Genomic DNA, 24,842 nt, shown 5'->3' on the forward strand with positions numbered 1-24,842 from the left:
GATCGGAATAGCAATCGTGTCATGTCATGGCATACATATAACAACAGTACAAATGGTATGATGTGGTGCGGGGTATAGTTGTGATGATGGTGTGGATGATGATGATCCATTCGGGGCTCAGGAAACAGGATTGATAACTTGAGCGGTTGGTATCGTTGGTTGCGTGGGCGTTTGTATACCACTCCAATATAGTCTACCAGCTACCTCCTTGATTAACCAGGTCATACCTTCCTCCAGTCCTTTGCCTGTGTATGCTGAACACGGGTGGACGATCCATCGGTGGGAGAGGATCGATCTGAGGTCGAGCGCCTGTGACGTGGTGGATGCTCAGTTGAGGATGGTATTCAACAGAGATTAAATAGTCTTGGTAGAATGAAAGAGGGGATGAGTCAAACTCACATCTCGTATTTCCTCCAAAGTCATTGATCCTTCAAGATCCTGCTTATTCGCAAATACCAGTAAAGTCGCTCCTGCCAACCGCTTATCATGCGCATACTCAGATTAGCCTTCCGCTCTCCTCTTCCCTCGAAATGGACATTTCCCCGTGTGATTATACCATCGCACGGGAGCTAGAGACACTCACCTCCTCCTTCAGAAGCCCTTTCAACTCGCTCTGACAATCTCCCATCCTCATCCTATCCGACGAATCCACCACCCAAACCACCGCATCTGTAGATTCAAAGTAATTCCTCCAGTAAGGTCGGAGCGTGCGTTGTCCTCCTACGTCCCCTGGACCACGACTCAGCCATTGAGATATCACAAATGCATGGTTCACTGATACTCACATATATTGAGAGTGTAGCTGGACACCAAATACCCAAGCATCAGCAATCCACTCTCCTCCACTGAAATTACTAAGGACGGTATCACACTCACCCATCCCTAATCAGCGTCTTGATGTTGAACCCCAGCGTCGGACTTATATCACCTATATCCTCATCATTCAACTTCTTCAGTATCGTTGTCTTCCCAGCGTTATCTAGACCCCTTGATTCGAAAGCAAATCAAAATCAGCGACAGTGAACATGGGAAGACACCAAAGTGGAGGTAAGTCGAATGAGACATACAGAAAGAGGATTCTCATCTCCTTTGATTTGGCTTTGTTCTTCCTTATGATGGTGAGTAGACCTATATTTCTAGCGACTCAGCGGAGGGGTGTGATTGGCAGTAGGAGAAATCCTCACCCATCGTTGTGGTGTCTTGTTGACTCGATTTCAGATGTTAGTCTCTGGCAAGAAGAGTTGAATTGCAATGGAATGTCAAAATGAGTGGTCTTCTCGACGCGACTCTCGTCTTTCGTCATAGCCCGGTGGCATTGAGCGCTTGTGGCGGCGGTGCTGTACAAGACAAAAGATAACTGATCCTTTGGGACGACTCGTTGTTTGCGTATATCCTAAACACCCAAGTAACGCTGCTTCTATCAAAGGATTTGCGTTAAGCATATGCGTCACATAGAAGACGAAAGATTTTGCTACTGAAAGAGCACGTCCAAGGGGTATATATCGACGACAAATCTTGCCACCTGATTCAACTGTTTCGATGCTCCATCCTCTCTCCCTCCATCGGCAAAACCCCTGTTCCCCACTGGGCCTCGGACACCATTTGTCAAAGAATGCCGAGAGCGAAGAGGGCCACGCGGTCCAAAAAAAAAAAAAGTGAGACCAAAAGTGACACCAAAAGTAAAACCAAAAGTGATGCTAAAAGTGAAAACAAAAGTGAAATGATGCCCTGCAAGTGTCCGAGGGGCGATCATCGAGATGAGCTGGGCAACTTCGGCGAGCAACCGACGTTGACAGGCGAGGTATCTCCATCGGTACCTTGTCGGACGGATATCAGCAAGCTCTACGCTTCCTCGGGAGGGAACCAACTTTGTTACACCTGTGTGAGTTGGATAGTACATCAGACTAGCACTCTGATTGGTGCGCGATCCTTTGCTCATCATTATGGCTTGTTAGTCTGCCAACTTAGCCCACGCATTGGATTTTGTCTCGGTGCCCAGCACTAGTCGGGATGATTATCTTGTGGCGATGCTCTCGGATCTCCAAATCAAGCATCCAAAGAAAAGGATTATTGGCTCGGAATGGGCATCATATTTCCGTGCCGAAGGACCGTCTTACCGAGAGAAAGCGAGAGCGAGAGTCACATCAGAAGGTTCTAAGCAGCCTAGAAGTCCGGTCGCGACTACCCATGAGTTACCTTCCAAAGACGACAGAGACGACGATGGGAATGGTGATAATAAAGAGACTCGAGTACATCATTCCACATGGAATCCAGCCCAAACTTTGCGAGAAGATGCATCCAGCCTGTCTGGCGAGCCAGGATGGCAGACGCCTCCCCTTCTACCCTTTGCCGAAGGTCCCCCTCGAGGTCCTCTACATGAAGATGAGCGTCATGGCAGTGCTATGGTGATGGAAACGGAAGTCCCCAAGTTAGAACTTAGCCTACTTGAAGAGACCCAAATTTCCCCAGACCGTTCATGGCGTCAGGACCACGTGTCAAGTGATACAGCAACGTTCCCCTCTCCCAGCGATGGCGCCAGTACACAACAATCACCATTTGACTTCTCTGTCCTCGAGGGCTGGGAGTCATCCCCGGGCGGTTCAGGTCAAGCACCCGGATCATTCAAATTCCCGCACCAGCCCCAGAAGCCCGCTGATATGACATTTGCTCCGGCCCCTCTTGATGCAGGTCAGTATACCTCGGCGCAAAGCTATCAACACAGTCCGTGGGACCTCGGTGAAGAAGCAGGTATCCAGCCATATGCTGTCACCGGGCAGCTTGGCACCGGGTCATGGGCGCGGAGCCCAAATGACAATCAGATCCCCCTTTTATCGGGGAACGCAAGTAACAATTGGAGGGAATATACTGGACTAGAAATCCTGCAGACATCGGCTGAAGAATCGGGAGTATGGGAGGCGACTACGATGGACCTGTCGTATCACAGCTCTAGATATGCGCACGGTAGGGGTTCTGATTCCTCTGGTCGTCTGAACTATCAACAAGGACAAGATGAGCTCCGTGGAGATCAGCTAGATCAGCTTGCTTATGATAATTATCGAGGCAATTCGTACACAGGGGACTGGTGGTCTACAAGCCCTCAATATGGTACAGGTCAATGACAGGGCCGTGTCTCAATCGTCGACTGGCTCAATCATACCACCGGTAACAAGCCGACACGCGAGGGGATCATTCCTTGTTTACACACTATGGTAAGATTATGTACATATATATAACATGTATATGTTCTTGTACAGATCGCCAAGAACACACTGCGTCCTGAGTTACGGGGGAAGCCGGTATCTTTGTCCTGCTTAGTCTTGCAAGACGATGAGTGTATCATACGCTTCTTTCAACTCTTTGACCGGCTCTCCACCAAAGCCTTCCCAAAAAGTGTTGCCCAGATGCGTCGTATCAGCCCTATCCAAAGGTCTCATCATCGATGAGCGTCATATCCACCACATTATACACCGTACCGTGCCGTCAAGACCGAAGCAACAGTGAGTAAGATACTTACGTGATTGTATCTGTGTTATCCCCTTCAGCACTAGTCACAATCCTGTACCTGTCACTGCCCTCTTTGTTCGACACGGCAATGACTACTTTGTTCTTGAGGTTCGTCGCTATTCGCAAGATCAGCATGAAACAAACGTCAACAGACTGAACTCGCCATAATCATCAATTGAAAGATCCGACAGTCTCTCAGCTTCTTTCCCAGTCAATATCCTCAATACCTGATCAGGTTCAGACTGATCCCCTTCAGGGGCGTCCCGTACAGCTTTGATAGCCCCAAGCCACCACCTATCATGATCCCCATGATGATACTCAGTACATAATCCTAAATTGTAGATAAACTGTCCAGACAAATAGCTTACCAAGCTTTACGCGGGTCTTTCAAGTCAAAAGCCTCGGCAACGCTTTGATATTTGATAGTCGGTCCGTTGACCTTGCTTCCATCGTGGGTCTTGAAGATGGCACTTTCCTCCTCGTCAATGGGCACGATGTGATCCTTCACCCATCCAAGGTCGGAGGCCAGGACCAATGCACCGAGTGATACTTTGATACCCAGGTCGTCTCCCAAGGCAAGATCTGCGGCACATTATCAGTCGTTGCTTGATTGGGAAGAGAACCGGAGTATGGGAAAAGCAGACTGACTATTATCGATGTCAATACGGGCCGCGCCATCTGGATTCCAGATTGGATGATCCCCTACACCTCGGACTTTCAGAGATGGCTCGTTCGGAATGACCGCTCCCAGGGTCAATGGGAGGACGCCAAGAAGTACAGAAGCTGAACAGCATTTATGAAGAGTTATCAGCTTCGTTACCTGATACGTAGTGACTCGTCATGCATAGATGAAACTGCTCACCGTAGATAGATGCCAGCATCTTATAACAATACAGTAAAAGTGGTTCGTAGTCTCTGGTTCCGGTATGAGGAAGAGGCTTGATATATGCTATATGCCACAAGTCAAGCGAGGGTAACGGCTCCTGTTATTCAATCATTTTATACCCTTGCGCATAATCATATGACACCATTGATGTGGCCTATTTAGTCCTTTCATTCAAGATGGATAAAGGAGCCTTCGGCACAAGGTCTCAGATCTGCATGGTACTCTTTTTTTGGATCGGGGTGAGATAGTGTGAGATTGCCTGAGAGGGGAAATGAGAAATGATCGTCACAAGGGGGATGTCGTGATATTAAGGGGTGATTGCTGCGGCATGCAAACCGTCTCAATCATCTTCTGTAGAGCAATATGCAATGGACGCCTCATTGCAACATGGCCAAGAGTCACTATCTGACCTCAAAACAGTCACCTCTATACGACTTAGACATAGAATCGGTTAATAGGTCGACTGTCTGAGGTCTTCTGAAATCATTGCACTTGGGCGTTACATGTGTCATAGTACATCGTAGTATTTGCAATGCGGATAAAGAACGCACGATAATACACAAATGCACTTTGTCTACTTAATCATCCTCGAACACAATTACAGTACCATACTCTCCTTTCAGCTCTTTCAGATCTTCGCTCATTATGCCTACCCAGTATGGGTCGCCCATCTCGATCGTATCGACTCTGGTAGGTCCAAATACACAGTACGATCAGTCCTGACCTACTGCCAACCTCAAAATTGTCTTGGATGATGGAGTTTGAGGTGAACATAAGTCAGTACTCACGTGGCAGAGTCAACATCTTTCCCATCGACATTCGTAACCACCCTATACTTCTTCAAATCTTCATCGTCCCGTTCGTCCTCTTCGCCCGACTCTTTCGAGAGGATGACCACTTTCTTCTTGAGAAGTTTGACTATAACATAGTAATAATCAATATACAAGATCATTACGATTATACCATGATTGATACAAATCGTTCGAATCCGGTAAAGACTCACGATAAGCTTCATCGGACGACGGCTTCACTTTCTTCGTCTGCTTCCCAGTCAACCATTTCAATATATTCTCGGGACTTCCTTCCTCGATGGTCAATTCTCGATCGTCAGGTGAGATAGTCTGCACGAGGGCCTGTTCCATGCCCATCCACCACCTAGTTACGCAAACCACCACGCCCATCAGTCCAGAATGATCACTCGGTTGTTGCACACCACAAAGGCAGGGACTAACTCACCAATTATCAGCCACAGACCCACTGTTGAACCCATTCTTGACCTCATCGGTAGTAACCTCCACATCCTTCTTCTTCGAGATATCCCCTTCCTCGTAGATCGTAAATCCACCTTTGGCAGTTACATCGTCCCCTCCACCAGGGTGAATATGGTCTTTCGCCCACTTCGAGTTGGGATCCAAGATGAGGGAGACAAGTGAGGTCTTTATACCGATGTCGTTGGGGTATGAAGGATCTACGATGACAATAACGTTAATGATGTACCTGTATCTATCGTCCTGCCGGGAGAACAGGACAGGAGCAGGAAGATAAGGGAATCGCTCACCTTTCGTAAAATCATCTTTGGTCGGACCATCAGGATTCCAAATTTTGATTGCACCTACACCTCTACTTGTTAGAGACGCCGTGGGTGGGATCACCACTCCCAGAGCGGAGTGGACCATGCCCAGAAGGATCAAGCCTGTTTACAAATGGTTAGTTCGATCCGTATCTCACAAGCTATACAAGCGAATGACCGGGCTGTACTTACTATAGGTCAATGCGAACATGTTATTTACTTTATATCACAGTAGTTATCCGCGAGGTTCTTTACGGTTTATAACCAGTGGGTATTTTAAATATAATACTCAGTATTATGTTAATCTACTTGCAAGTCGTCAGAAATGTTACTTAGTTCATTGGTACGATTGGTTAGAAGGAGTATGAAAGGTGAATTGTTATCCAGCGGATTAACGACTTATATATTCCTATCTGACAATACCAATTTCCGCATCCTTTCTAAGTGAACAGAAAGGATCCAAAACAGTCCCACATTTCTGTGACGACACGAGACGCCGTGAAACTGCATTGACCCCAGGTGCTTGAAAGGATTGATGATCGCGCGAAAGCTACTAATACGAGTAAGAACGGTCCACATGTAGTGTCAAGTGTCAAGGGGATCGCCAGACCCCAGCGTGCCAAACGCATGCAATTGATAACGTACTGGACATGGCAGATCTCCTTTCTGTTCGTCCAGGGGAGATTGGGTATGTTGTATATAGCCAGAAAAAATATGCATTACAATGGATCCTAAGGTACGATCTTAGGACCTGGGAGATGATCTAGTAGGAGATGATCTAGAATTCGGTAAGGGTTATTTACTTGGTGTGGTGGATTCTCAGTTTACCGGGAACGTGTACGTAGTTGTTGGCTAATTGGACAAGAGGAGTTAGCGATTAGATCTTTGTTGAATCCCCCAAGTCTTTGGGCGAGATCCATCTTCAGGTAGTAGAGTCTCGAGCTCATATGTTCTGGCCGTTCCGGCTAGCTGTGCGATTCAAGCCCCTATTTCTATATACTACTATCCATTTCCATCCTCCGTTCTTCCCGCTTCCGGTTTTCCCCTTTCACCCGTGAATTGCGAATCCGTCACTCACCATAATTCTTGGGAGGCACCACGACCTTCTTGGGCTCATCGATCTTATAAGGCCAGCCCTGTTTCTCCGCATACCTAACAGCCGCTTCCTTCGATGGGAAAGCGATGGAAGTCCCTTGCATGTAATCTGCTGAAGCTGCCCATCCCATCAACGGATTCTCCCATCTACCGGCACCTTGCAGAACATCCCAATCTAATAACCATCGCTTCGTCTTGCCTTTGGCGGACTGCATGGTCGATTTGGTGGGACGGTAGATTCGGACGGCTCGGTATTGCATTTCAGCTGTGCGTGTAGGCGGGAATGTGGGTCAGAGCATATCGATATAAGGTAATATATACAATTGTGCAAGGACAACACGTTGAAATGAACGTATCGATATCATGAGATTCAGAGAAGGATCATCGATATATCAGCTTCAAGATCATATCCAGTATCGAGAATATGACTCACCAGGAGCTCCCGAGACAGTCTCTACCTGGGGCATACCAGCAAAATCAAACTCTGTAGCTGCATTCTGACCAGGTTGGGCGGTTGGTACAGGAGTGGTGAAGGCGTCCGGTTTGTTCAATACCGCTCGAGAGGTATGTATCGATCGAATAGCAGCAAATGGTCGAGCTGATTGCTGGAGTAGGGAGCGTGATAAGGACATTGTATATGGTGTTGATTTAGAGCTAGACAGATGAATGATTTGCTGTTATTGTTGCAATGGATATATATAACTTATGCTGAGATGACGATGAGATAGACAGAGACGGATTGGAGGAGACATCATTGACTTAAGTGCCACACTCATCGGAAGTTCGGTGAAAAGCTTGACAACGGGCTTAGGTAGGTGGCACATTTAAATTCCTTACACAACACCTCTGCTTATCGTGAAGCAAAGCGTCACTACAGCAGTTGCAGATCACTAAATCACTGGTTATCTACTTCTCTTGCGTCATTCATCAATATCCAATGGCCTATGCGACCAACAGAAGGCTGAAACAAAGGGTACCGCTCGAGAAGCCGAGATGCGCTGCTTGAAAGTGGAAGATACACGGTTTTCATTGCTGACCGCAACACTGATCAGAATAAACCGACTGTCATTGTATCCATTTACTAAACTCATTATGACACATTAACTGCCCTCGCCTACAATCAAGGTCCAACCGCAAGGAATACCTCCACTCGCTGTTGTCGACGTCAAAGCGAGATGATCCGATAGGTCTCGGAGGAACCCCTCCACTCTCTCCATACTCTCCACCTTGATAACCTCCACCTCCACTCCGCTCCCCCCCCTACCCCTTATTGTTACCTGCCGCATGGCGATAACAAAGCGAGCCGGCAAAGGGTATATAAGAGACACTGATAGGTGAGCCTTTCCAGACTTACTGGAAAGCTATATGGAAAGCAATTCCGAAAGCTGTCCACATACCGATCAAAATCTGTGACTTCACACTTGAAAAAATGGTACGAACACAGCTCCCAGCTTCTTCAAAGGACTTTACTCCTTCCTCGGGTGAGGAGCGAAGAGGTAAGTATCTCTAGGATCAGACTACACAAGCCCTCCGTGTTGGAACTGATCGAAGAGATTGTTAATTATAGATTTTCCTAGTATGTTCTCGCCCGCTTCCGAGCCACCCACAGAATTAGGTAGATACAGGATTTTGGCTCCTACTGCCGGAGGTGAGTGATAGACCCGCATTGATCAAAATGAGCTGGACTGAGTCTGTTACGATTGTATCTACTCAGTTCGAGTATCACCTTTATGCCTTGGTGCGATGTCTCTGGGAAACCAGTGGGAGGGCTTTATGGGAAGTTCCCTAGACTACGAAGAATCCGCCAAATTCTTGGACTACTTCTACGAGGCAGGCGGTAATTTCATCGATACTGCCAACTTCTATCAAGGTGGGTCGAGTGTCCTTCCTTAACCCAGCTTTACAGATCGATATATGCGATCATGCGATAACAGCTGATGCATATCTCAATTGTTCGCCTCAGACGAACAGTCCGAAATGATCGTCGGTGAATGGATGGAGGCTAGGGGTGTGAGAGATGAGATGGTAGTTGCCACGTAAGTAATCTTCAAGATCTGCCAAACTGTATCTGTGATGCTGAGACTTTGTCTTTCCCATTAGCAAATATACAACCTTCAACCTCGATCGTAAAGAAGCCAAATTCAAAGGCATCGGAGCGAATTACGTCGGAAACGCCAAGAAGAACTTACACTTGAACGTGAGTGTACTGGATCATGATCCGATCACACATTTGTTCAAGGTACTGAAATATCGAGACTTCCCATCAGATCGAGGAATCACTCAAAAAGCTGCGAACCACCTACATCGATCTTCTATACGTCCATTGGTGGGATTACACCACCTCAATCCCAGAAGTCATGCAATCACTCAACGACTTGGTGAGGGAGAGGAAAGTGTTGTATCTTGGTATCTCCGATTGTCCTGGTATGCTCCCTGAGATACAGTCAGTTCCGTTGACACCGAAGCTGACGCCTTGCTTCTGCTATTTCACAGCTTGGATAGTCTCCGAAGCCAACTGTTACGCTCGTCAACATGGTCTTGCTCAATTTGTTGTCTATCAAGGATCCTGGAATCTCTCAAAGCGAGATATGGAGAGAGATATCATCCCCATGTGTCGTGCTAATGGAATGAGCATTGGTAAGTCTCATAATCACAGACACCTGTAATCACAAATACCAAAGAGACATATTGATTTTCCTTCATTGCTTACAGCACCCTATGCAGTCCTCGGACAGGGTCGATTCAAGACTCCGGAGGAGAACGAGAAACGACGCAAGGAAGGTAAATTCCGAGCGGGGACTGAACCGTCGGAGAACGAAATAAAGATTTCAAAGGCTTTGCAAGATGTCGCTGAGGAGATTGGAGGAGATACCAAATTGACCAGTGGTGGGTTCTATCGCTCGGATTGTCACAATGTCAAAGTGCCGTCAGTGGCTAATCTCACCTTGCTTCGGATTTGTAAAGTCGCTCTAGCATGGGCAAGACAGACCATGGCGTACTGCTTCCCCATTATTGGCGGTACCAGTATCGATTACCTGAAATCGAATATCGAAGTGAGTCCGATACATTGCACTACTCACCATTCGCCGCACTACTCACCATTCGCCGTATGCTGAGTACCCGGCAATTTGATAGGCTCTGAAGATCCAATTGACCGCGAAACAAATGGACAAGCTCAACAATGCTGCTCCGTTTGACTGGGGTTTCCCATACACCGGCTTCGGAACGGATCCACACTACCTGCCCGGAGGTGTACCTAAAAACCTACTTCTGAACACTGTGAGTGGAAGCGGAATGATCCATTGCGCAGTATGGTATTAACCGCTTGTACGTTTCTGGTTATAGGCCGGTCATATCAAGTTTGTCGAATATCCATAAGACGGAAACCGACGGTGAAGCGACGTCGACAGGAGGTCCCAAAACACAGAGATGTCTGGTAGTGCAGTAGTAGAAATGCATGTAGTTGATAGAATCCACACAAATCACCCACTTCACGACCACAAGTGAATCAATGGAGTAAGCCTCTGGGCATAAGCTACTAGACACCGAAAGACCTAAGTGAGAGCATTACCCAGCTATTTTGTATGTAACATACGATATATTCCTATCGCATCGCATCGCCAGGAACGGCCTACGAGTGCCCCTCCACTACGAGTGATCCTCCACCGTACCTCCACCATTCCCCTCCACCGATAACGAGCCGTTTGCAGATTAACGTGATGATTTAGTACAAGGTATGACGATGAATGATGCACCGGCATTCGACTTTTCAGCCCGTCGGTCTAGCTGGACAAGATGGGACAAGATGAATTGGAGAAGTATGTATATATAGTTGAGGACCGACACGTCTTTCTCTCTTCTCTTTCCACCGCAGCAAGCTATATCTCTCGTACTTACTTACTACATATAACATAAGCACAAAAATGCCACAAATCCCATTCACAGTTTCCTCAAAGGACTTCACCCCCTCCTCGGCCGACGAGAGGAAAGGTATGTCCCCCTCCTTCTCGACTCACGATACCAATAGGAACCACGATAGCTGACTCGTATGGGCAGATTTCCCATCGATCTTCCCACCTGCGCCGGAACCCAAGACGGAGCTGGGCAGATACAGGATCCTATCTCCTTCTGCAGGCAGTAAGTGATATTCTCACCACCTGGACCGTAGGTCATACAGCATCCCGCTGATGGCTGATGGCTGTTGACGAATAGTTCGAGTCTCCCCGCTATGTCTCGGAGCCATGTCTATTGGAGACCAGTGGACAGGGTTCATGGGTGGTGGATTGAACTACGATAAATCGGAGGAGTTTTTGGATTACTTCTATAAAGCCGGGGGGAACTTTATTGATACTTCCAATAACTATCAAGGTGAGCGATAGCGTCATATACTCTCAGTTCTGCCCTCTTAGAATGCGCGAGACGGCAAAAAACTGATGTGAAACCACAACACAGACGAACAATCAGAAATCATCATTGGTGAATGGATGGAGAAACGAGGTATAAGGGATGAAATCGTGTTGGCAACGTAAGTTACCATCCATCTCTATCTCGTCGGTATACAGTAGAACTGGTATCCTGACCCCTATGATAGCAAATACACTACCTTCCCGCTCGATCGAAAGGAAGGCCAATTCGAAGGTATCCGAGCCAACTACGTCGGAAATGCCAAGAAGAACTTGAGATTAACTGTGAGTCTCTGGTCTCCCCTTGATCGTCCTCAAGGCCCTAACTGATCAGATAAATTGGGACTTCAGGTCGACGCGTCCCTCAAGAAGCTCCGAACTTCATATATCGATATCCTCTATGTCCACTGGTGGGACTATTCGACCTCCATCCCCGAGCTCATGCAATCCCTCAATGAGGTGGTCAAAACTGGTAAAGTCCTGTATCTCGGTGTATCTGATACACCTGGTGAGCCTCTCTTCCAACAAAACACAACAAGACTAGCATACTTACGTGTCTATCGAATCTAATAGCGTGGGTCGTATCCCAAGCCAACGAGTATGCGAGGAACCACGGATTGTCCCCATTCGTAGTATATCAAGGTGCATGGTCTCTTGCTCAAAGGGATCTGGAGAGAGACGTAATCCCCATGGCTAGAGCGAATGGAATGGGTATCGGTGGGTTTAGTACTAGGCATGACGAGGACACACCGTGAGACGCGTGACTGACTCGACCTGGACATTATAGCCCCCTGGAACGCACTTGGAGGAGGTAAATTCAAGACCCCCGAGGAGATCGCCGAACGAAAGAAGGCTGGAACGCTCCGAGCAGGGGCGGAACCCACTCCTCAACAAGTCAAAGCTGCTCAAGCTTTGAAAGAGGTCGCTGAAGAGTTGGGAGGGGACGTCAAACTTCCCAATGGTGGGTTTGTCCCTCAGTACCGAATACCGGTCTTGATGCCTTCCTGATTGTATGATTTGACGGAAGGTGATGATATGCTGATCATATGGATGGTGTTGGGACAGTCGCCCTCGCCTGGGTCAGACACATGGTATCCGACGTATACCCCATCATCGGAGGAACAAGCATCGACAACCTCAAGTCGAATATCGAGGTAGGTCCATCGCTCTTATCCCGAACGAACCTCAACTACAGATTACTAATCTGTTGCTGTTCACTCTAGGCACTCAAGATCGAATTGACCCCTGAACAAGTCACCAAGCTAAGCAACGCTGTGGAATTCGATATTGGTTTCCCATACAACATGTTCGGTACGGACCCCCACTATCTACCTGATGGCACACCCAATAATTGGTTATTGAACTCTGTGAGTACCTTTTCAGATGAGACTGGGCCGATGTCCGATGCGCTAACTGATGGTGGTTATATAGGCTGCTCCGTTGAAGTACCATAAATTGCCTTGATCGAGGGATATGCACATCGCAGGTTGTGTCGGTTGTAGATATGTGAAAAGAATACAACACTTGCAAAAAGTAGGGTCGAGCTTAGGTGAAGAAGAACGAACGAAAGATGGAGTAAACAGAATATAAATAACAGTGCCTAAAGAGAGTGTTCTTTTCAGTAAATATTGTTCAGTATGTATTTGCCTTTATGAACATAACCGTAACCCACAACGTCGATTGTACAAAGTTGCATAAACACCACAAGCAAAGTAAACCTAACTTCAAAGCCAATAAACCACACAAAATCAAAGCATAACCACCTAATCAGCCAACCTCCTGATCGTCCTCCTCTCCTTCTCCCCAACGACCTTAAGTACCCCCTCATCCACCAGCCCCCGCACCACCTCCGCAAATTCAGAATGGTCTATAGGGACGGTACTCTGATTTTCCAGCCCTTTAATCGCAGCAGACCATCTAAGTCCAGTCCTACTACCCGAGTCTATGAGGTTGAGGAGCTCTTTCTTCATATCTGATCGGGCACGTCTGGTTGATGATCCAGCACCGAGAGTCAGGACATCAAGGTCGATTTGGCCTGTTAAGGGGTCGGTCTATAAGGTGCAAGCAATCAGTGTCTTTCTCTGCAGTTAATGCTGAGAAGTGTGGACAATAAAGGAGATGGTGTCACATGGTGCAGGATGCCTATGGCGGAAAGTCACTCACCGCACTCTCCCTCAACGCAGATTTAATCAACCTAACAGCCTCAACCACATCACTCAACTCCACCCTCTCGCTGAATCTCATCCTGGCGTGAGCTTCCGAAAGTCGAATCATACTCTCAAGTTGTCGAGTGGTAGCTGTAATCCTCTTTTCTTGAGTTCGCGAGTCTACTCCTGCCTTTCGCATTTCCACGTAAGCTTGGACGAGCGCTGTAGAAGCGTCCTCTGAGAGAACCGGGTGGACCTTTGCTCGGGCGTAGGTGATGTATGCTGTGAGAGTTTCGAGGGGCTACGACATAACATTGCGAGTCAGCCTCTGATCGGTTGGCAGAGAGTGAAACCATGACAATGGCAGTGGCCAACTCACAATAATATCTTCACCAGCGGTATCAGGTCTATCCTCCAAATACAGCCCTACCAAATGCTTAGCCAACCTCCTATCGTTCATCTCGTCCACTCGATCCAGCACGAGATACAAGAGATCAAATCTCGAGATCAGAGTTGGGGGTAAGTCGATATTCGCTGGGATAGGTAATTTGGGATCGTATCGCGAGTTGATGGGGTTCGCAGCTGCCAAGATGGAAGTTCGGGCGTTGAGGGTGGTGATGATTCCTGCCTTGGCGATGGAAACGGTTTGTTGTTCCTACATGATTCCAAAGAGCAGTGTGAGCTATTTCCCACTGCGGTGGAAACAGAATAGCTTACCATAACTTCATGTAGGACACTTCGAGTGGCATCTGACATCTTATCGAACTCGTCGATACAACATACCCCGCCATCGGAGAGTACCAAGGCACCACTGAAATGGGCTGTCAGCTTGGTGCCTCATGACCTTGTCGGAGAAACGAGCGATTCATAGCTTACCTTTCCAGTACCAATTGCTTGGAGTCAGGATCTCTCGTAACATAAGCAGTCAAACCAACAGCCGAAGACCCTTTACCAGAGGTATAGACACCTCGAGGCGCAATCTTGTGGACATACTATCACGTGAGATATACCCATCAATCAGCTAAGTAAGGTGATCCTCAGTCGAACAACTAATTACTCACCTGTAAGATTTGAGATTTACTCGTACCGGGATCACCAACCATAAGCACATTGATATCACCTCTATATCTCGGTCCACCACCACCACCGCCCCGCGCGATCGATTTGTTCGTACCCCCAAACAACTGCAGTAAGATCCCTTTCTTGACATCTTCCAACTCGTAGATTGAGGGAGCCATGGACCTAGCTAAGATCTCGTAGATTTCCGGGTTGTTGGATAATTCGATGAGCTTCTGTTCCATCTCTGCCGAAGCGGTGAATGCAGGTTCATCTTCTTCCGCATCATCTTGGTCCATCACATCTTTATCTTGTCTAGATAGGATCTCATCCTCATCGTCTTCTCCGCCTACGCCCACACCGGGTGGTTTACCCTCCCCACTTCGCGTGGAAGGATCATACCCCATTCTACCGGTATTGGTTCGCTTGATGTGAACAACATCGAGATAAGTCTTGAAGAGCGACTTGATACTTCTTTGACGGGGATTGACTCTAACAGGAATAGATCGGAAGATACCGGTGATGATCACTCGATCACCAGGTTTGACGAGATCAACTAGTTCATCGTAAACACACAGGGAGACGGTATGCGGTGTTTGCCCATCTGGAACAGCATCTGGGGTTTCCTGTAATCGGATGACTTGCTTGTCGGTAAAGTCAGATCGATTGTGGATGAGCGACATTGTTCCCTTGAGACCACAGACATCTCGAGGACATCTATCAGGTTCGTTGATTTTTCCTCGGTCGATATCGGCTTGTACGGTGTGTTGGCAGACCATACATCGGAAGAAGGCTAAGGTGTCGTAAGGTAGAGATATCAGCTAAAGAGTAGAACGAAGTTTCAGCTGACTTACCAGTGGTCATATCAGGAATAACGGGAGTAGCTCTGATAACTAAACCCTTAACCGAGACAAGTTTGTCGGTGTCTACGTGAAATGATCAGCATTGATCTGTTGTCCGACACGGGAAAAGATAAGAGATGATTCATTAATAACCCACCCCCAGGATTCAGATCCCTCATATTAACGCTCCTTTCCCCACCAAACGGCCTCACTTTAAACACCTTCCCCTGAATCGCATTACTCTCATCAGTAAGCAGATCCAACTCTAGCTTCTCAATCAGTCCCTCCGAATACCTCTGTCGCGCCGCATCCAAACCCTCCTCCGACAATTCAATCATCGTATCTCTCAGGACCTGATCCATGATCGGAATGACCTCTTGCGGGTAATTCATGAGTTGATGATACAATTTCTTTGTCGGCGGATAGGCCAGGAGATTTATCGAATCGAGATTAAGGTTGGTCTCGCCGGTGAGTTGCATTCTCTTCATGTAATTCTCGTATAATACCACCTCGCTCTTCCCCGAGGGTAGGTTATCATACAGGGGCATAGAGGGCGGGATGATTCCTCCCTGTTCGGAGATGGTTTTAGCCAAGTTGGAGTTGTACAATGCCCGATACTTGGGTTTGAATCCTCTGAGGAAATCTCTAAAGAGGTTCATAGATTCCTGGAGGGAGATAGTCGTACCCCAAATGTACTTTACCATCCCCCCCTCGGCCTCGCCATCTTCACCTCCAAAGGCCATATCCTGCGAGGGGGCCACAGCAGAGAGGGTAGGAGCGGAAGATCCATGGAGTCGACCCGACGCTCTAGGGGTTGTGGGATCTCCATTACCGTCGATATCTATGTCGGTATCGGTCTGTCCCGAGGGGGAGGAACCTCGCACGATCAGAGGGGTATTTTGGACGGTACGTCGAGCGAGAGAGGGTGAGGAGAGGGGGAAGGACGAGTGGATATCCCCTCGGCGTTGTCTTCGGGGTGTTGAGCCGCCCGAACTGGAGGGAAGGGGTTAGCTGATTGTTTGAGGATATGTGGAGGAGAGGAATGACTTACGCAGGGAAGAACAACGGGGTCTCGCCTCTGATCCTTCTCAATCCGTCTGAGCTGGGGATGACATTCCCACTCCTCCCTCCCGAAGGTCTGGGCGAGGAAGTAGGGAAATGAAGGGGTGAGGACGAGCCGGGGGCTAGCATTTACGACCAAGAGAAGCGAGTCAGTACTACATACAGCGGAATGGACGGGTACTTGTCAGACAGCTGAGAAGGAGAGACTCACGAGCATTCCTCGCATTTCTCAATTGCGATGCTCTGGGTGTCCCAGCTACAGAGGATGAGGGGAAGTTGAGGGGCGAAGATGATCTGGGTGGGTTGGGCGTTGACATTGTGTCGGGCTCAATTCAGTTACGAGCGGCCGACAAGGGGTGAGAGTGCTCGAGCGGGATACAAGGAAGGTAAGGCTGTATGTATGGACTGGTACAAGGAGCGATGATGAGGATGATAGCGATAGTGAGGGAAGGCAGTTGAACGATGGAGGAGAGAGTTAAATGAGGGATTTAGGGAAACGTCTGACTCTCAAAACGCGTAAAAATGGCGCGACGCGTTGACCCTTGTAGACTGAAAAAATGACACGTCATGATACCTTATCACAGCACCATACTATGAACTGATGAGAATGGTATATGTCCGATAGCAAAGCATCCTATGCATATATACTCTGCAAGCTGCACTTCTTACTCGATCCTATATACTGAAATGTATGTATTTACAGATCATTCCTTTCTTCAAGTCAGAACCGAACCGCTTTATCCTCTATTCACTATCTCACATATATCCCGTATACCTCCTCAAAGCGAAGACTTGGCTTGCAATTCACCTTTAACAGCCTTGCTCAGGCTCTCAGCAAAGTACTGGATATTATGCTCGTTCAGCCCAGCCATCGAGATACGTCCATCCTTTGTCATGTAGATATGAGCGTGGTCGGCGAGAGCTTGGACCTGTTCAGGCGAGATGCCGGTGAAAGAGAACATTCCTGTACACCAAGATACCAAAACAGAAAAAGCAATCAGCTGATTGTTCCTCTACATAAAGCTGGGTTTGAACTCACCAATCTGCGATTTGATATGTCCCCATTCACCTGGAGTCTTCAGCTCCACTAGGAGGTTGTATAACTTCTCTCGCATTGAGATGATCCTGTCGGCCATCTTCTTGACTTCGGTAAGCCTATCAGATCAGACCAGAACCATGATCATCAATACAACGGTCCTCTATGCGCGTACACATACAAGTTAAAGGGAACGTGAACTCACCATTGCTCGTACAATTCAGGAGTACCAAGGATAGTAGCTACCAATTGAGCCCCGTGAACAGGTGGAGAAGAATACAAAGGTCTGATGACTCTCTTGACTTGAGACAAGATTCGTTCCTTCTCATCAGTCGACGAGGTGATCATCGAGAATGTACCTGCTCGTTCGGCGTACAATCCGAGGTTCTAAACATGATCATTCGGTTGTTCAGCTTATCATTCTTGAATTGTGCAAGGATTCAGACAGCTGAGAAGGGGACATACCTTGGCAAAAGATTGACAGAGGATAATTTGATGTCCTTGTTCAACGAAGTATCGTACGGCGAAGGCATCTCTGATGATATCTCCAGAGGCGAAACCTTGGTATGCCTAGACGAAGTACATCAGCAAAGTGACCAATCATACACGCACAAACATTAAAGCAGGAGGTATGAGTCAGATTGAGTTGCTCCGGTGCAGGTGTGCCAACTCACCATATCGAACAAAGCCAAATGCTTCTTAGCCTTGATCAACTCACTCAACTCCTTCCATTGTTCTTGAGTGGGATCAATACCGGTAGGGTTTTGCGCACAAGCGTGGAGGAGGATCTGTCATTGATCCAATAGTCCGATGTTAGCTATAGCTCGTGCGTATCATTCATCTCAGCTCACGATCGATCCTGACTCGGCATTCTACCATTCGTAAACGAACAAGTCAGCTTAACCTTCCTCACCACCAGCCTACGAACGAAGCGGCTGACCTTGATATCCTCTTTCATACCGTTGAAATCAAGACCGACAGTCTTCTTATCGAAGTATCTGGGGGGTGATGAGTGTATCAGCGATATTGCTCTAGTCATCATGGCAGACCATAAAAGGGAGATCGGGATGTAGGCATGATTCCAGCTTTCTCCGTCCCACTACCATTGAACGGTCGTAACAAGGTATTACTTACCGATATCTCTGCACCTTGATCCCAACACCCTCAGCCAAAGGCACATGATTCCCCCAAGTAGGATCAGGAAGGTACAAAACCTTAGGACCAGAGTAAAATTGAGATAAGAATCCAGTAGCGATTCTCAAAGCACCTGTACCGGAGATGGACTGGGCGACGGCGATCTGCGGAATGTGGGGGCAATGTTAGTGAATGATCGATATACATGATATGAGCTTTTGTCTTGTGTGATACAGGCTGGGACAGTGGGAACACACTCACTCGGCCCTCTTGGAGAGGCTTCGAGTCTTTCCCATAAGCCAATTCCGAAGCGAGCGTGATGAAGTCGTTGGCTCCCTGCGTGTGTCATCGGGAAATTAGCACATGTTGTCCGTCCAATCCAGGATGTAATGTAGCCGACACAGCAATGACATCGGTCAGAGTAAGATCGCAGGGAGATCGCTCCCGATGATATGGTACGAAGAGAAAGTGGCTCACAGTAATAGGTAAATACTCTTTATCCAACTTCTTCTGATGTAAGATATCCTCAGCTTTTAAGACCGATTCGAGGACGTAGGGTTTACCATTCTCGTCTCGCTATTTGGCGTGCTGTCAGCACACGTCATACGTTGGAGCAAAGATTAGTAGAGGATACTCACGTATGCACCTATACTCAGAGATACGATTGTATGGGGTGAGAGGAAGTATGGAAGGCATCATCGTATTTCCAACGACAATTCACCCAATAACAACAAGACAAGAGAAGACACAGCATCATTAGCGTCGTCCTCACCAGCACGAAGCACGTAAATAAATGGAGATGGACATACCAACACCAAGATTAACCTTGTTGGGACTAGTATCCCTCTTGAAAGCATCGGTAACACCCAAGATAGGATCGGGGGGACTATCCATGGGATTCAGCTGAACCGTTCATTTCATTGAACACACCGTGTCCGTGTCAAGCAGTACATGTCATACCCAGACTCACCCTTGTGGGACGCCCGACCAGAAGTTTGTAAAGTGAGTGCCTACAACAAGCCATGTTAGCCCATGTTTACAGCAGAAGAGGGACCGGAGATATGTCATCGAGCGAATCCTGTTGGCTGACGGTTGAGGGGCGCACTCACTCATTATGTTGGTCTATCGATGAGTATCGTTGTAGTGATAAGAGTGTGTTCTTTGTGTGGGCAACAGAAGAAGCTTTGTAGCTGCTATGGTATATAAGAGGGAGGAAATCTTCCTTTCCTTCCTTTCTCAAAGACGATGGTGACAAATAACAATATATACCTCAGATTCGAAAATGAATGGTTGTGGATTCGAAAACAACCGGGTAGTGCAGTGCACGGCATGACTCAACAAACCCCACTTGCAGAGCTTTAGCCGGATGCGGGGCAACAGGGCAGGTTACGTAAACACCAACTGACCCAGTAGAATGATGGATTATGTCCGTCTCGGCGGGTTTACCGATACTGTCTGTTTCAAATGAGATGGCATGTTTTTTGGCTATGACACTTTATTTCATCTATTCCTATCTGACAGTGAAGAATTACCCAAAGATCAAAACAATAGACTATCATTATTTCCTTATATATCCTCACCCCATCCCTAACTATGTCTGACAATGACCACTAACTATCCTTAGTAGGCATCTCCCTAATCTCCTCCTCTACTATATCCTCTTCCAGCGGCTTATCAAGGTATTCACCGTTCCTACGTTGCACGAAAACCATCAGCATAGACCATCCACATTGAGCCCTGAGCCTCAGTGTAAGACAGACAAGTTATATCAACACTCACTTGAGACCTATACATATCTTCTCGATGATATCCGCAGCATAATCGAAATCGTCTAACTGTGTCATATCGCGAAATCAGTATCCAACTCAATCTCACCTTTCCAGAGAAGACAAGATAGAACAAGACAGACAACAAACTCACATCGTTCCACACCTGCGCGGAGAACCTAGCCCACCATTTCCCACCGTGTCTGAACTGAATCCAGGTCCAACACCAATTAGCATCCAATTACGAAATCACCAAGCTGAAAACGGAACATATAGAGAGTAAGACACAAACTCACGGCAGCTACAAACGTATTACCTTCAAAACACTTATCTTCAAAGTACCTCATCTGTTTGAACTGGTCCTCCAGATCTTTAGGATCGGGCACATGTGGTAATCTGACGTTCACCTATGATAATCAACGTAAAAATTAGCCTGTCCGTTCTGGCTAGATCGAGAACCCAGACTGCTAAGCTAAGCGTTGTGAGACTCACCATAGCAGCTGTCAATTCGCCTTTGGGAGTATCCATGACCTCTGTGCCCCATTTCTTACGAAGTCGTTTACCTCCCCTATAATACAGAAAGATCAATCACTTTTCCGATAGATTCCAATACTCCGTCAGAGTAAAAAACACCTACTGCACAGCAAGCGTATGACAATACTGCATGATCCTCTTCTCCCCTCCAATGGATTTCCGGAACTCTATCGCATCGTTGACCGAGAAGAACGGTGCCCAATCCATCGTTCCGGTCCATTGGTACTGAGAGAAATGCCAACATCAGCACTGCTGAGGGAACTTTGAAAGGCTAGGAGCATATAGATCAAAGGACGAAATTTCACCTGCTCTACAAATTGCCATGGCCTATTGATACCCTGTGTAGGATATCTGGTAGATTCATATCCCGCTGAGGTAGGGAATGAGGATCGCACAAGGTACTGGTTTCTGCAAAAGACAAAGAGAAAGGACACCCCATCAAGTTAGCTAGCTCTTCGCGTCCGATACGCCCATTAACGGACGAAAGCTTACCTTATAGGTACATACAGCACAGCACCTCCACGATGACTAACAACGTACATCAGCTCGAACTCTAGCACTACAAACAATGCCGCTGCCAGCTTACCTGTGTAGCCATTTATGACAGTTCTATCAAACAACCAATCTCATCAGCTTCCCCCCTTACAGACTACCAATTGAGATGTATCATGCATTACTCACAGATACCCAGAAATCACAATCCGATTTCTTGACGTCAACCTCAATTTGCCCAATAGCATGAGCAGCGTCTACCACACTCATCGCGCCGTACTTCTTACATAGTCTGACGATATCTTCCCAGGGGTAGATGACACTGTATCGCGGGACGTCAGCATCACCTTCAACACACAACTGTAGAATAGTAAGACGACGAGGTGCACGCATCGAAATGGTGTACGTGGAGGGTAGAAGCGAGAATTCAATACACCAATACGGCAATCCTCCGAGGAGAGCGTTGATGACATGGTAACCACAAAGTTAAAGATGTGGGGTACGCCAACTCACCCAGGATTACTAGCAATAGCATCAACCACAACCGCCCTAACCCTCTCATCCGCCCTGACACCCGTCGGTTTGCTCAACCCCGTATAATTCGGTTTAGCCACTTGGTTATACCTGCTCAATACTTCTTCGGATTGTTCGATAATCTCCTTATGGGTACATGGGAAGACGTCGTCGATGATCTCCATACGGATTTGAGGGTTTCTGTCGCAGATGCATTTGACCATTTGCCCGACTGCTCCGTATGTTGATGAGTCTATACGAGTATAAGCGAGCAATAAGCATTCTGATGATCCCTTTCAGCAAAACCGTCCAATCGATTTTACATCATCGCTTCTATAAAACACAGCTGATGACTGAGTCTGCCCAAGACCCATCTTCGTGGAGTCACCATAAACCTGAGATCGAATGTGAGAACCACTCACAGATAACGATAATATCCCCTTCATTCCACTCCATATTCATCAACACCGTATTAACCCCATGCGTAGTATTAGGCACCATCACGACTTCCTCTGTCCTCGCTCCAATCATCTCCGACACTTGTTGTCTGACCTTGTTTAAGATGGGTAACCAAGATCGTCGCATGAATTTATCAGGATTCGACTCGATCTGATCAGACAATTTCCGCATTTTCTCAATAATGATCTTAGGAGGAGATCCGTAAGAACCGTGATTCAGGTTGACATCTGGAGACGAATAGACGTTCGTTAGCATATCAGCCTATCTCAAAAGCCAGTGCTCTGTCCTACTATACGCGCATTGGCATGGTTGAAAGGTATGAGTAAGTCACACCACACTCACAATCATCAGCAAATCCCCAATGCTTCTTCATCCCCCTCCCGAAATCCGGATACCCCTCAGCAGTCCTACCCAGTATCTTCGATTCTTCACCATCGGCGTTCGGATCATCCGTTCCGACAGCTGACGAGCTTCCTTCTTCACCTGAAAATCCGGGTTCGGCTTTTATAGCTTGTTGTCGTTCTACGTCGGTGAAGTAGTCTTCAGGGAGATTACGCCAGGAAGATTCCTTGGCTTTCATGTAATCTTCGAAGCTGTATCAATACGCGAACGAATATTATATCAGCATGTTGGCTGGACTACAGCCACCAGGTAATGGGAAAGCAAACCCACCTCCAGATCTTGGCTTCCAGCTTATCCAATCCCTCCGCCCAGATATAAGTCCAAGCTTCCGTCATACCTACATCCACTCCACCTTCCTTCTCTTTCCCCTCCTCACTGCTTTGTACCTGGTTCAGGTACTCTGATTTTGCCTTTCCTTCTGCCTCTTTCGGAGCAACATTACCAGAGTTCGATCGAAGTGTGTTCACCGTCTTTTCAGCTTCGAGGTTGTTGAGAGATACCCGAGAAGTGGGGTCTGAAATTGCTTGAGCAAGGGAGGAGACGTCGCTGGGTGGACTGAGAGCTTGGACGGGTAGTTTGTCTCGGAGGTATTCCTACATGTCCAGGAGAGTTAGCATCTCAAGCTCATATCTGCTTGGTCAGCGATAGGGTGATACGTAAGAAAGAAGATAGACTCACCACACCTTCGTAGATATCTAGAAGATGGACATCCTTATATGTCAAGCCCTTCACTAGTGTACCTCGCACATTCACTTCCTCGGACGTCAAGACGCTATATATCAGTCAGTCCTTGGGTTGATCCACAAGAAAAAGCAATAGGAGTCGCAACTCACTCTCCCCTTGATGCAGAGATGTTCGTCTTCTCCCTATCGATAATAGCGGGGTATGATTCTCCCTTGACGCAATGACGGGTGTAGTTCTAATCATCACACAATGTATAAGCAAGAGAGAGAATACATGGTGGGCGAGAAGACTCAGACTCAACTCACGGGTAGGAGAGCATCCTGGAAAGTGAGACCATCGCATTTATGTCCCAAGACTCTGGTAAGTACAGCAGGTACACATAATGTACCGTAGAAGAAGACTATGCAAGTCACATCCGAGTCGGCCAGTGAGCAGTGTCCTATGAGTAGATGGCATCGCTTGATCCACACCTCACTCACAATCGTATCTCTGCTCCTTGGAGTCTACAATCGTATCAGACTTGTCTACCATGTTGGACAGTATTATCAGTAGTAGTGCAGTATCAATAGAGTAAAGTGGAATGAGTGAACAAGGACAAGGTAAAATGATCCTATGCATATGTATATATACAGTGAGTGTAGTATATAGATCTAGCAACATGAATTACGAGTACGAGTAGATACGGTCGATCCCCCCGGAAGCGACGCCCTGAGATCCGGATACAACAATAACATGACAAGCGACGGGTTGTTTTTTGGTCTCTGGCTGAGCTAGGTGGCATATGCATGGATTTTGTACTCACGATACTCGCCCGTCAGAGCCATTGATGCACCTGAGCACCGATGACATGACCGTAGCATCGAGTCGGACTGTATATGTCCAGTAAGTTATACAAGAGAGGGTAAGGTGCTCGCTCTACTTGAACTCGGCTCGACGTTGACTCGATTACTACTGTCATATGGCAAGAATTCACAGAAATCTGACAGGACCTGACACGTGAGCTGTGTATATTATATATATATTGGTGGTTTTCTGAGAAAACTACAGTCAACTAATCTCATGATTTCTCGGACGCGTTTTGATGTTTTGGTGATTGAACATGAATAAATGAGATGAATGATGGTGTTGCTTGATTTCGATCTCATACACATCCCATCCCATATATGTACATACATACATACATATATACATCTACTGCTTGCTCTCTCTTCTTACTCTAACTTCTACTCATCATCCCACCCATACATCTTGTCACCA

General features: G+C 47.2%; 10 protein-coding genes across 10 annotated transcripts; 3 read left to right on the forward strand and 7 right to left on the reverse strand.

The window, feature by feature from the left end:
• Positions 1 to 117: 117 nt before the first annotated feature.
• I302_102628 (uncharacterized protein) lies at positions 118 to 1,084 on the reverse strand (the record flags this gene model as incomplete). The annotated part of the gene is made up of 6 exons (XM_019187996.2): positions 118 to 309; positions 400 to 480; positions 584 to 729; positions 786 to 802; positions 877 to 987; positions 1,068 to 1,084. The coding sequence occupies 6 exons, from the start codon at positions 1,082 to 1,084 to the stop codon at positions 118 to 120; spliced, it is 564 nt and encodes a 187-aa protein (XP_019050874.2).
• A 639-nt stretch (positions 1,085 to 1,723) lies between these two features.
• On the forward strand, positions 1,724 to 3,119 carry I302_102629 (uncharacterized protein; the record flags this gene model as incomplete). Its single annotated transcript, XM_019187997.1, has 2 exons — positions 1,724 to 1,882; positions 1,956 to 3,119. The coding sequence occupies 2 exons, from the start codon at positions 1,724 to 1,726 to the stop codon at positions 3,117 to 3,119; spliced, it is 1,323 nt and encodes a 440-aa protein (XP_019050875.1).
• A 192-nt stretch (positions 3,120 to 3,311) lies between these two features.
• I302_102630 (uncharacterized protein) lies at positions 3,312 to 4,385 on the reverse strand (the record flags this gene model as incomplete). The annotated part of the gene is made up of 6 exons (XM_065869524.1): positions 3,312 to 3,417; positions 3,515 to 3,596; positions 3,659 to 3,798; positions 3,873 to 4,086; positions 4,153 to 4,287; positions 4,367 to 4,385. 6 exons carry the CDS (start codon positions 4,383 to 4,385, stop codon positions 3,312 to 3,314), a joined length of 696 nt encoding a protein of 231 aa, XP_065725596.1.
• Positions 4,386 to 4,968: 583 nt separating this feature from the next.
• Positions 4,969 to 6,171, reverse strand: I302_102631 (uncharacterized protein; the record flags this gene model as incomplete). Its single annotated transcript, XM_019187999.1, has 6 exons — positions 4,969 to 5,077; positions 5,179 to 5,308; positions 5,394 to 5,545; positions 5,627 to 5,858; positions 5,949 to 6,083; positions 6,153 to 6,171. 6 exons carry the CDS (start codon positions 6,169 to 6,171, stop codon positions 4,969 to 4,971), a joined length of 777 nt encoding a protein of 258 aa, XP_019050877.1.
• A 588-nt stretch (positions 6,172 to 6,759) lies between these two features.
• Positions 6,760 to 7,687, reverse strand: I302_102632 (uncharacterized protein; the record flags this gene model as incomplete). The annotated part of the gene is made up of 3 exons (XM_019188000.2): positions 6,760 to 6,812; positions 7,039 to 7,320; positions 7,489 to 7,687. The coding sequence occupies 3 exons, from the start codon at positions 7,685 to 7,687 to the stop codon at positions 6,760 to 6,762; spliced, it is 534 nt and encodes a 177-aa protein (XP_019050878.2).
• Positions 7,688 to 8,484: 797 nt separating this feature from the next.
• On the forward strand, positions 8,485 to 10,433 carry I302_102633 (uncharacterized protein; the record flags this gene model as incomplete). Its single annotated transcript, XM_019188001.1, has 11 exons — positions 8,485 to 8,551; positions 8,623 to 8,703; positions 8,770 to 8,925; positions 9,019 to 9,091; positions 9,156 to 9,252; positions 9,323 to 9,479; positions 9,549 to 9,692; positions 9,768 to 9,941; positions 10,020 to 10,108; positions 10,191 to 10,334; positions 10,401 to 10,433. 11 exons carry the CDS (start codon positions 8,485 to 8,487, stop codon positions 10,431 to 10,433), a joined length of 1,215 nt encoding a protein of 404 aa, XP_019050879.1.
• A 545-nt stretch (positions 10,434 to 10,978) lies between these two features.
• On the forward strand, positions 10,979 to 12,922 carry I302_102634 (uncharacterized protein; the record flags this gene model as incomplete). Its single annotated transcript, XM_019188002.1, has 11 exons — positions 10,979 to 11,045; positions 11,112 to 11,192; positions 11,268 to 11,423; positions 11,508 to 11,580; positions 11,647 to 11,743; positions 11,810 to 11,966; positions 12,032 to 12,175; positions 12,246 to 12,419; positions 12,524 to 12,612; positions 12,682 to 12,825; positions 12,890 to 12,922. 11 exons carry the CDS (start codon positions 10,979 to 10,981, stop codon positions 12,920 to 12,922), a joined length of 1,215 nt encoding a protein of 404 aa, XP_019050880.1.
• Positions 12,923 to 13,221: 299 nt separating this feature from the next.
• On the reverse strand, positions 13,222 to 16,882 carry I302_102635 (uncharacterized protein; the record flags this gene model as incomplete). Its single annotated transcript, XM_019188003.1, has 10 exons — positions 13,222 to 13,509; positions 13,622 to 13,906; positions 13,985 to 14,260; positions 14,323 to 14,416; positions 14,482 to 14,597; positions 14,667 to 15,454; positions 15,516 to 15,587; positions 15,661 to 16,496; positions 16,555 to 16,687; positions 16,777 to 16,882. 10 exons carry the CDS (start codon positions 16,880 to 16,882, stop codon positions 13,222 to 13,224), a joined length of 2,994 nt encoding a protein of 997 aa, XP_019050881.1.
• A 462-nt stretch (positions 16,883 to 17,344) lies between these two features.
• Positions 17,345 to 19,848, reverse strand: I302_102636 (uncharacterized protein; the record flags this gene model as incomplete). The annotated part of the gene is made up of 14 exons (XM_019188004.1): positions 17,345 to 17,529; positions 17,605 to 17,720; positions 17,807 to 17,988; positions 18,067 to 18,171; positions 18,276 to 18,389; positions 18,453 to 18,473; positions 18,542 to 18,599; positions 18,736 to 18,899; positions 18,997 to 19,071; positions 19,213 to 19,311; positions 19,374 to 19,381; positions 19,545 to 19,621; positions 19,706 to 19,745; positions 19,845 to 19,848. The coding sequence occupies 14 exons, from the start codon at positions 19,846 to 19,848 to the stop codon at positions 17,345 to 17,347; spliced, it is 1,248 nt and encodes a 415-aa protein (XP_019050882.1).
• A 497-nt stretch (positions 19,849 to 20,345) lies between these two features.
• I302_102637 (uncharacterized protein) lies at positions 20,346 to 24,116 on the reverse strand (the record flags this gene model as incomplete). The annotated part of the gene is made up of 18 exons (XM_065869525.1): positions 20,346 to 20,427; positions 20,515 to 20,570; positions 20,656 to 20,709; positions 20,798 to 20,908; positions 20,994 to 21,069; positions 21,139 to 21,260; positions 21,341 to 21,443; positions 21,528 to 21,563; positions 21,622 to 21,644; positions 21,717 to 21,849; positions 22,041 to 22,293; positions 22,463 to 22,726; positions 22,842 to 23,092; positions 23,172 to 23,494; positions 23,580 to 23,673; positions 23,735 to 23,820; positions 23,891 to 23,985; positions 24,065 to 24,116. 18 exons carry the CDS (start codon positions 24,114 to 24,116, stop codon positions 20,346 to 20,348), a joined length of 2,214 nt encoding a protein of 737 aa, XP_065725597.1.
• Positions 24,117 to 24,842: the final 726 nt, after the last annotated feature.

This window comes from Kwoniella bestiolae, chromosome 1 (assembly GCF_000512585.2).
Source record: "Kwoniella bestiolae CBS 10118 chromosome 1, complete sequence".
NCBI classification, from domain to species: Eukaryota; Fungi; Basidiomycota; class Tremellomycetes; order Tremellales; family Cryptococcaceae; genus Kwoniella; species Kwoniella bestiolae.